Genomic DNA, 10543 nt, shown 5'->3' on the forward strand with positions numbered 1-10543 from the left:
CCGTGGGTGCTGAGGCGTGTGTACACGTGCTCCTCGGGGCCGTGGGTGCTGAGGCGTGTGTACACGTGCTCCTCGGGGCCGTGGGTGCTGAGGTGTGTGTGCACGTGCTCCTCAGGGCCGTGGGTGCTGAGGCGTGCACACGTGCTCCTCGGGGCCGTGGGCGCTGAGGTGTGTGTGCACATGCTCCTCGGGCTGTGGGCTCTGGGGTGTGTGTGCACGTGCTCCTCGGGGCTGTGGGTGCTGAGGCGTGTGTGCATGTGCTCCAAGGCGTGTACACACACGCTCCTTGGGGCCATGGGTGCTGAGGCGTGTGTGCACGTGCTCTGAGGTGTGTACGCACATGCTCCTTGGGGCCGTGGGCGCTGAGGTGTGTCCACGCCCCTGTGCTCTCCCAGGTGTGGAAGATCTCCCTGCAGGGGCCCTGCTACATGACTCTGCTCATGGTGGCCTTCGGCTTGGTCTGGGGCCACCTTCTGCAGATCAGACCCACCCAGAGCGTCTTCATCTCTACCTGCCTGTCCTTGTCGAGCACACCTCTGGTGTCCAAGTTCCTCGTGGGCAGCGCCCGCAGTGACAAGGAAGGTAGGTGGGCGCGTGTTCTGAGCGATGCTGGAGGTGACTGACTTGAGCCCACGTGCTCTTAGTGGCGTCTTCCCGAGCAGGCGACATCGACTATGGAGCGCTGCTGCTGGGGATGCTGGTGACTCAGGACGTGCAGCTGGGGCTGTTCATCGCCATCCTGCCCACGCTCATCCAGGCGGGAGCTGGTGCTCAAGCCAGGTATGCTTTGTGCTGTGCTTTGTGTATCAAAACACTGCTTGGCACTTTTCCCCGAAGACACGGAACTTGTGCGGCACAGGCTGAGAGCTTAGCGACAGCCGTCACACCCCTGGGCTCAGACCCAGCGCCACGGCTGTGGGCGTTCACTTTATTTCTTCCTTGCTAACCTGTATGCTTTTTCTTTCTTTTTCTTGCCTTATTGCACTGGCTAGAGTTTCCAGTGCTTTGTTGATGAAGATGGTAAGAGCAGCTGTCCTTGCTTCTTCCTGATCTTAAAGGGAAAGCATTCATTATTTTCTTCATTTTGTGTGATGCTAGCTGGGATTTTGGTAGTTACTCTTTATCAGTTCCTAGGTTGCTCAGAAGTTCTGTCCTGAGTGCAGGTTGGATTTTGTCAGGTGCTTTTCTGCATCTACTGATAGGATTGTGTGGCTTTTCTTCTTTACCCAGTTTACATGGTGGGTTACATTGATCAATTTTTGAAAGTTGAACCAGCATTGCATATCAGAATAAATCCCACTTGGTTATGGTACATAATTCTTTCTGTGCATTACATCATCTGATTTGCTAGTATTCTGTGGAGGATTTTTGTGTCATGAGAGATACGGGCGTGTCGTTTTCTTTTTTATTCTCTTTATCTGGTTTTGGTATTAGAGTAACACTAGGCTCGTAAAATCATCTGGGAGGTGCTCATTACTCTTCTGTTTCCTATTTTCTGGAAGACGTTGCATAAAATTGCTGTTAATTCCTCCTTAGATATTTGGCAGAATTCTCCAGTGAAACCGTCTGGGTCTTGAGAGCTCCTTTTTGAGAGTTTTCTGGAATTAGAAATTCAATTTGCTTCATAGTTTCAGGGCTGCTGGAGTTATCTGTTCATATTGTTGAATTGTGCTAGTTCGGTTTTTTTAGGAATTGGTCGGTTCCATTTAATTGTCAGATTTATAATTATCGTTTGCAGAACCTTATTTCCCGTTTGATGCCTGTGAGATCTGTAGTGATTTCGCCTGTTTAATTCTTTACTAACCCTTTCTCAGAGCCAGCTCTCCGTCTCGCTCATCTGTCGCATTTCTGCGGCTCTGCTTTTGACGCCGCGTCCTCTGCCCTCCTTGGTGCCGCTTCTTTCCTTCTGTTCGCTTTAGGTTTTTGTTTGTTTGTTTGTTTTCTTCTATTTATTTATTTATTTATTTTTGTTTATTTTTGTTCTTTTTGCTTTGGGTTTATTTTGCTCTTCTCTTTCTAGGTTCTTGGTATGAGCTCAGATTATTGATTTGAAAGCTTCTTTTCTACTGTGAGTGTTTAGTGCTATGCATTTCTCTCAAAGCCCTGCTGGCTGCGCTCACTCACTTAAACATTCTGAATTTTTATTTTCATCCGGTTAAATGCATTTAGAATTTTTCCTTCCATGCTTCCTCTTTGATCTGTGGGTTGTTTAGAAACGTGTTGCTTAATTTCCAAGTGTTTGGCGATTTTCCTGCCGTCTTTATTTGACTGATCTCTAGTTCGATTCCGCCATGGCAGGCGAGCACACCCTTTGTGTGGCCTCAGCTCTTTCTCATTTACTGAGGCCTGTCCTCCGGCCCCAGGTGTGATCTGGTCAGTGCTTCAGAGTTGCCTGGAAATAAAACGTGCATCTTTTTCTCGTTGTCGAGTGCTCACACACATCGGCTATTCCTGTCTGCGCACACGTTGCTCAGAGTCTCTGAGTCCTCGCCGTCGTCCGGCCGCCTGTTGCGGGAGGTGGTGCTGAGGCCTTGGCTGTGGCCCGTCTGTCTGCTCCTCCTTTTAGCGCCGTCGGCTTTTGCTTCGCGTGCTTGGGGCTCTGCTGTTTGGCGCATTCGTATTTAGCATCCTTTCATTTCTAGTGATTTTTCTTGCTCTGGATTCACTTGATCTGATATTAATACGCGGTCCCTCCTGGTTGTTTCTTTATCCCTGCATACCACAGGAGACCCTGTCCTTCCTCCACCTTTCACCGTCTTGCCCTGTTGCATCTGAAGCGAGTTTCTTACGGACCACGTTTTGTTGGATGATGTTTTTGTGATCAGCTCAGCAAATCTTTGTCTCTCAGTTGGTGTGTTGGGACCATTTACATTTAAGGTGGATACTGTTCTGTTGGGGCTTGAGTCTTGAAGTTTCATCCCGCTGTCTGAGTTTCTCGTCCTTTTCCGTTTCCCTTGCGTCCTGGTGCACGTGCTCGCTTTAAGCGCTCCGTCTTGGTTTGTTCGGAGTGAGTTTTGGCGCGCTGCTTTGCGTGGCCCCTCCTGTGCCTCTGCAGGCGCCACAGCGTCCCCGCATGGACTTGGTCGCTGCTCTCAGCATTTCACCACTTCCTGGAGAACGTTCCACGACTTGTGTGAAATGTGGATCCTATTTCCTTCTAGGGCTTTTTCCTCCCCTACTTTTTAAACGTAATCGTTGTATCTCGTATTTTCTCTACTTATGTTGAGTACCGTTATCTGATGGCTTTTTAAAGTTCTGCTTCAATAATTAAATAGGATTTCTAAGTTCTGTTTTTCTCCCTTGCCATGCAGCTCACAGATGTTAGCTCCAAGCTAGGGATTGGTCCTGGGCCTCTGGCAGTGAAAGCTTGCCATCCCAGCCACTGGACTGCCAGGGAATTCCCCTGAAACAGGATTTCTGAAGCTCATGAGAAGTGTTGCTCACTGTGCTTCCTGTCGTTCACCCATCTGACTCTCCTCCTCCTCCCTTCCTTGCGGTCTCCTTCCTGCTTGAGGACTCTGGCCCCTGTCTCGTTGTCCGTCTGCGGCGGGCACCAGGCTCTCTTGGTTTCCCCATCCGAGCGTCTCCCTGCTTGGTCCTGAGGGCGCCCGTCTGCGGTGGGTGTCTTCTTCCCGGGGCCTGGGCGTGTGTGCTGGCCCCTCCCTCTGGCGGCCCAGCGAGGAGCTGGCTCCTTCCGGCCGCGTTTCTCTGGAGCGGTGCGTGGCTCCGCTCCGGCTGTTCCTTGTTTCTAGTTTTCAGGCGTGACCTGGCGTCTTGCTGGGGCTCACGGCGCACACCGCAGACGTCTGTTTCTCGTTGTCCCGAGGCTGGCGTCCTCCCAGACCGCTGGCCACTCGTGCGTCCCCGGACACTGGGGAGGCGGGGAGGCTGCGGCGCCCCGTGGCCTCTCCTGCGAGGCGGCTCATCCCACTGCTGCCCTGCCCCCCGAGGCCTCCCTCCGCGTGGACGTGCTGGGGCCGCAGCATCCGAGCTTGGGAGCCCGCGACTCTCTCCGGGTCTACTCTGTACGGCATTCGATCGGCTTCTTGGAGCCTCAGGTTTCCGTCTCTGGCCTAATTTGGGAATTTCAGCCGTGGTTTCCGCAGGGGCTTTTCCAGGCCCCACGGTGCCCACACGGCTCTCCTCTTGCCTCGGGGGTCTCTGAGGTGCTTCTTCGTCAGCCCGTTTCCTGCCTGTGGCTCAGACTGGGTGAGTTCTGTTGGTTGTCAAGCCCCTGGGCCCAGCATCTGTCACGGCCTCTGATCTTCGGTGCATCCAGCTTTGGTTAGAATGCTGTTTAGTTTTATAATTTCCATTAGATTCTTTTTTTAAACTTCTGTTTCGTTGCTGAGATTTTCTGTTTTTTTTTTTTAACCATTGTTTCAAGAGGATTTTTAATTGCTACTGAATCATTTTTATGACAATTGCTTTAAAATCTTTGTCAGATAATTCTAACAATGACTGGGTCTTGATGTTGGACTCTCACTCAAGTTGTGGTTTTCCTGATTGCTGGAGTTTTGTATCTGATGAGTCTCTGATTCTTTACTCATTTTTAAAGCCAGAGGCCCCATGTTGAGGTGTGTGGGGGGTGGGGGGGTCATCCTCCGGCTGGGCCCCGCCTGGGGGGCCTCAGCCAAGCCTGCTTCATGGCCTATCATCAGGTGGAAGCACTTTGTGTTTTGTATATTTGCCTTTCGCCAGATGTTACATTGAGTTTCAGCAATCCGAAAGTGATTCAGATCTCTGCTTCACTCCCAGGTAGCTCATCCCGGCGGGGAAGGTAGGAAGGGCAGCTGGTTAACTGACATTCTCAGGGGTGGAGGCCCCCGGCTCTGCGTCGGCCAGCCCCACAGCCCGGGTGAGGTCGCTTCCTGAACACGCTGGACTTCAGTGTCCTCCCTGGCAGGATGCGGCCGGCGGGGGAGTAGCCTGCCTCCTGGATGGTGTGTGCGGGTCGCCAGCAGGGGAGACTCACAGAGCCGCGAGCGTGACCCTCAGCCACGCAGCAGTCTGTTTAGCAGGAGGGCGAGCTAGCTGGCCTGCCCCTTTGACCCTGAGTGCTTTACCTGTCAGAAAAGCAGCCTTGCTCACAGCCTTATTTCTTCTGGCTACAGATTTTCAGGGTAACTGAACAAAATTCTGGACAGAAAAAGGATTGTAATTTTAGCTGGAGGTCATTTGAGTTCTGTTTGGGACGCACAGTAAGTCCCCCCCGAAGCAGAAGCAGGGCCAGTGCTGGGCACCCGCAGAGCTTGGGCATCACTCGGGAGCAGGCCCCTGCTGGCCAAACAGCCGCAGCGCCCTCAGAGACTTGGAAAGCGGCTCTTTTCTATCTTCCTGATTTAGAGCTCCCCCAGTGCAGGCCCTGATCCCGTTGATTTCTTTCCAGTTTAGTCCCGAGACGCGATGTTGACTGAGAACTTTACTGACGAGGCAGAGTGCCCTGCATTGCGTTAAGACTGTAGAAACGGCCACACGCACAGCGTTTCTCAGTGAAGCTGGGGCTGCCCTGTGCCCCGGCCCCTCCACACGAGGGCGTGTGCCCCGCAGAAGTGGGAGCGCCTGTCCCCAGGCGTCCCCTGTGGGTGTGGCAGCACAGTCCTGCCTGAATCACACCCCGATGGGGATGCCTTCTACCTGAGGGTGTTTACTGCAGCGAGCAGAGGCGCTCACGTGCGAGAGTTCATGGAGCATCAGCCGCACTGCCTTTATTCTAGAAAGAGCTTCGTGCAGAGCCCTTTCCTCTGTGACGGAGTGACGGGGCTCCGAGCTCTGGCTTGGGGGGAAGGACTGGCATCCCCAGGTGGGAAGCCTGCGGTGTCAGGGCACGGTTGCCTTATGCAGGATTTCAGATGGTGGGTAATCCTGGAGAGGAATTTTATCCCCTGCCCTTGGCAGAGACACATGAGCTGTCAGCCACGCATCTTTGCACCCTATACAGTGTATCTGCTCCAGAGTGTCGATTGCAGTACAATTCGGCTTCTATATTTGAGTCGAGTAACTGCGTTTCTGAGGTTGACGTTAATTAGGTTCGTTCCGGCGTTTGGGAATAAAGATGTGTGTGACCTGGGTAATTTGTTGTGTGACGTTGAGAAGGAAAGGAAGGTCTTTGTGCTGGACTGGGGTGTGCTTTGGGGAGAATAAGGCCTGTCTCTCTCCCCAGCGTCGCCATGGAGGCCCTGCGGCTCCTGGCCCTGGTCGGGCAGGCCCTCTTCTCGCTTGCCGCCGTCCTGCTCGTCTGCCTGCTGGTGAGGACCTACCTCGTGGGCCCTTACTGCCGGAAGCTGCACGCGGAGAGCAAAGGGGGCAAGGAGATCCTGGTCCTGGGCATCTCCGCCTTCACCTTCCTCATGCTGACGGTAATACCTGGCCTCTCGGCACGCACGTGGTTGGGGCAGGGCTTTCTGGCTCGCGCTGCTCATGGCTGGCGCGTGTCCCCGGCTGGGGTGTGCCTGCGTGTCTGTCCTGCACACCTCACACCTAAAGCGAGAGTCGGTGTGAAACCGTTTCCATTGTGTTCGATGAGAACAACCTAGTTTGCAGCGTAGCTTCTGCTGCTGTGGTGTGAGAGGCTCACACGGAGGCTGGTTTTCAATGCAGCCTTTCCAGCTGGTAAAGAACCCGCCTGCAATGCGGGAGACCTGGGTTTGATCCCTGGGTTGGGAAGATCGCCTGGAGAAGGGAGCGGCTACCCACTCGAGTATTCTGGCCTGGAGACTGCCATGGGCTGTACAGTCCATGGGGTCACAGAGTCAGACGTGACTGGTGACTTACACATGCACGTCCCCGCTGAGGGCCAGGCTTCTTGTGAAGGAGGGCGGTGTTCCGGGAGGCCCATAAATAGTCCGAGTTGCGGTGGCATCACCTGCAGGGCAGCAGCTGCAGCCCTCGACGTGGGCCCACCCCCCTTGTGTTCAGCCAGTCAGGGTTCACGTGCAGGGAGTCGGTGCCGGGACTGTCCTGTGACCCCAGGCCCAAGGGCGCTGTTGGTCCCGGCTGTCTGTCGGCGCTGTGCGGCGCGTGTTGGCTGTGCGCTGTGGCGGCTGCGAGCACTCTGTCCGCTCCCTCCCGGGCGTGTGCTGGGCTCCAGCACCATCATCGGCAGGGCCTGCGCTGCTCTTGTCTCGGTTTAACCTGAGTTAGATGCACATCGCTCCCTTCCTGCAGGCACCGGGGGCGGGCACAGATTCCTATGCCACGTTTATGATGCTCAGGAGTCGGGCAGTTTATTGATTCAGGATAGAGAAAGCATATCACAAATACTTGTTCTCGCTTGGCAGTCCCACAGCGGTCCCCACGAATGGTGGTTTCTCCTGGTTCACGGCCGTTCCCTCTCGCCTCTGGGCGGTGACCTGGTGCTTGCCACTGTGTCCTCCCCGGGGTCCTCCCAGGACGCTGGGCAGGGGCCAAGGAGCCGGCTTGCGGGGTTCTGTGGGGACCCATGCGGCGTGAGCCTCCTGGCAGAGACGCTGCTGCGTGTGTCCGGCATGGCCTGTGTCCCCCCTCCCCAGGTCACCGAGCTGCTGGGTGTGTCCATGGAGCTGGGCTGCTTCCTGGCTGGAGCCCTGGTGTCCTCCCAGGGCCACGCGGCCGCCGAGGAGGTTGTGTCCTGCGTGGAGCCCGTCCGCGACTTCCTGGCCATCGTGTTCTTTGCGTCCATAGGTGACTTTCCTCCAGGGCTGATGCCCCCGCTGGGTCTTATCTGCTCACACGTGTTTCTACTAACAATTTGTGTGGCAAAAACAGTTCCCGTGGAGGCTAGGGACTGAGGGACTCTCACTGAGGAGGCAAGGTCTGAGCTGAGGGGTGCGGGCTCTAAACAGGTGGTCCTGCATGGCCCCTGCTCAGCGGGGTGGCAGGTCCTTGTCAGCGTGTCCACACCAAGTGTGGGGGGAAGTTCTGATTTCAATAACACCCAAACTGGCATGTTTAGGCTGCTGCCCTGGGAACGTCCCCGTAGGGTGGGGGAATCAGCCTGGCCCCTCGCTCACGCCCGGCACTGCTTGGTGGGCTGGATCGGCCCCAGAGACGTCGAGTGCGTGGCCGTGTAAACGGGCTCCTGGTTTGGTCCTGGTTCCTGAAGGCCAGGCGTGCCGCGCGGGGCTCTGGGTGGGATGGGCGGGGAGACCCCCGTCCCTTCCTGTCTTGGATGCTGGGCTGCAGGGAGGCTGACCGCCTGGCCTCGGAGGGTCACTTGCCCTGTCCCTGCAGGCCTTCACGTGTTCCCCACCTTCGTGCTCTACGAGCTCACTGTCCTGCTGGTCCTCACGCTCTCAGTGGTGGTCATGAAGGTATGGTCGCGCTTGTGAGGGCCACTCTATCTTTGGTTTGCCCGACACCCTGCCTGCCGCTTCCTGCCTGGGTGACCCCTGCCTCCCCTCCCTCGCCCCAGCCGGGACAGCTCGGGCTTCTTGGGTCAGGGTGAGCCTCCGTCTCAGACTCTGTTGAAAATGGGGTCTTAGAAGCTGGGAGTGAGAAACTCTGGACCCTCCAGAGGAGCCTCGCTCTGTGCTCTGTCTTGTCCTGAGTCTAAACCTCAAACCCCACTCTTGTAGCAAACGTGCGTTTTAATGGCCCTGGAGGACTGTCTTGCCGCTTCCCACTTGTGTCCTTTGTGGCTCCAGACTGTTGAAGTGCCCGTGTTAACATGCGACCCAGGAGCGGAGGGCGGAGGAGGGGTTTGCAGCGAAGGAGCCACACACCCCCCAGGCTGCTTTGCTCAGGCCTCACTCACAGGGTGTTAAGAGGACAGTTCCATCCTGACGGCTGCTCCATACTCCTGGGCAGCAGGCATGGTCTCCCCGGGGTGGGGGTGCCTCAGTGTCCTCTCGCGTGGCCCTGCGGTGGGGGCCGGGCAGGCCGCTCTGGTCATGACCCGCCTCCCCCGCAGTTCGTCCTGGCAGCCCTGGTCCTGTCCCTGCTTCTGCCCAAAACAAGCCAGCACGTCAAGTGGATCGTGGCCGCTGGGCTGGCCCAGGTCAGCGAGTTCGCGCTGGTCCTGGGAAGCCGGGCACGCAGAGCCCGAGTCATCTCCCGAGAGGTGAGTCTGCCCCGCTGCCTGGGCTGGGGGCCCGGGGGCAGGGGTGCAGATCAAGGTCCCCAGGGCTCAGGGGAGGGGAGCCCGCCCTCCACGGCCCCGCCCCTGCTGCGGGAAGCCCCACCCCACCAAGGAAGCCCCACCCACCTGCTGATGCCCCGCCCCCATCACAGGAAAGCCCTGCCCCACCACAGGAAGCCCCGCCCCACCCCGCTGATGCCCCGCCCCCGCAGGTGTACCTGCTCATCCTGAGCGTGACCACGCTCAGCCTCCTGCTCGCCCCGCTGCTCTGGCGCGCTGCCGTCGTCCGGTGCACGCCCCGGCCAGAGAGGCGGTCCAGCCTCTGAGGACCAAGGCCAGGCGACCGGCGGAGCTGTCACCGCTCCTGAACCTGCTGTGCCCGCGCTAGAGAGCCTGAGGAGGCTGCGTCTGTGTAACGCTGTCTCGGCGGTTATGCCTGGATGTGCCTTTTCTCCTGAAATTACCGTTAGCATCATGTTGTTACTCCATCTCTTTGTGTGTTTTTTTGGTAAGGAAAAAATTAAGGAGGCTTTTTTATTTATTGAACAACTTTTTGTTGTAATCTGTTGGTCAGTACTTATTAAACGTTTCTGTGATGTGAGCTTTTAATTCTGACAGTTTGGAAAGTTACTTTTAATACGTAAAGTCTGTGTTTTCTAGAGACAAAGGTCTTTTACATGTCTGTTTGCTTTTTATTACAATTTTAAGACACTTTCATGTCAATTTTTATTAGGAATACCATTCCTTTAAAGTATTTGGTTTTGAATCATGAGACTATGCATTCTTAATAAAGATCATTTATGACCAAAATATAACTAATTGAAACTTATTGGTTTCATTGGATTTTTATGTTGGGCTCATCTTCGTTGTCACGTGTTACCTCACTGTCTGAGAGGTCGGGAGGGGCACGGCTATCTGGGAAGGCTAAGTTCTGACTGTAATTCTACAAGTGTGCATTGGTGATTATGTCCCCATTTTAGAAGCCATGCAGCCAAGATGTGATACTTACAAAGCTTTCCCGAAGGGGTGCCTGAGTGAAAAGTTCCTATAAATACAGGCTTTAAGAGCCCAACAGTTTGACCAGAACCTTGGCACAGAGGGGGAGACATATGAAGGGCGATTATGGATCGCGGACGTAAATTATGAGTTGCAGGAATATGAGCTGAAACATTAAGATGAAGTGAGTTGAACCGGTGTGAAGGAAATCGATGGGGGAGCGATGTGAGTGTGCTCGTGTTTAGAAGCCAGCATTGGTTTACTCGCTTCTAACCCATTCCAGATGGTGCCACGGCCTCCGATCCCTGGGCACATGGACAGTGGGGGGGGGGGGGGTGCCTGAGGAGCCCGGCCCTGCTGCCCGCCCGCGGGCGCTGCGCCTTGTCCCCGTGCCCCTGCCTCCAGCCTGTGTCCTCTTTGCTCTCGTGTCTCCAGCACCCAGGGCAGAGCTGGGAGCTCTCACGACCGCATGAGACCTGTTGGTTGTGC

The 10543-nt window shown here is 55.6% G+C and overlaps 1 protein-coding gene across 4 annotated transcripts in view; it reads left to right on the top strand.

Moving 5' to 3' along the window:
- TMCO3 (transmembrane and coiled-coil domains 3) overlaps positions 1-9868 on the top strand; it is a 23713-nt gene extending 13845 nt beyond the window's left edge. For 2 of the 4 annotated variants that reach the window (XM_069602090.1, XM_069602091.1), the window contains exons 8-14: positions 396-582; positions 663-780; positions 6164-6359; positions 7512-7662; positions 8212-8291; positions 8891-9040; positions 9271-9868. In XM_069602090.1, the coding sequence (XP_069458191.1) occupies positions 396-582; positions 663-780; positions 6164-6359; positions 7512-7662; positions 8212-8291; positions 8891-9040; positions 9271-9384 (996 nt within the window). In that variant the 3' untranslated portion in view covers positions 9385-9868. The remainder of the gene's footprint in view (positions 1-395; positions 583-662; positions 781-6163; positions 6360-7511; positions 7663-8211; positions 8292-8890; positions 9041-9270) is intronic. The other 2 variants (XM_069602092.1, XM_069602093.1) reach the window with 1 other exon arrangement.
- The last annotated feature ends 675 nt before the right edge of the window (positions 9869-10543 follow it).

Source organism: Ovis canadensis, chromosome 10, assembly GCF_042477335.2.
Source record: "Ovis canadensis isolate MfBH-ARS-UI-01 breed Bighorn chromosome 10, ARS-UI_OviCan_v2, whole genome shotgun sequence".
Classification (NCBI taxonomy): Eukaryota; Metazoa; Chordata; class Mammalia; order Artiodactyla; family Bovidae; genus Ovis; species Ovis canadensis.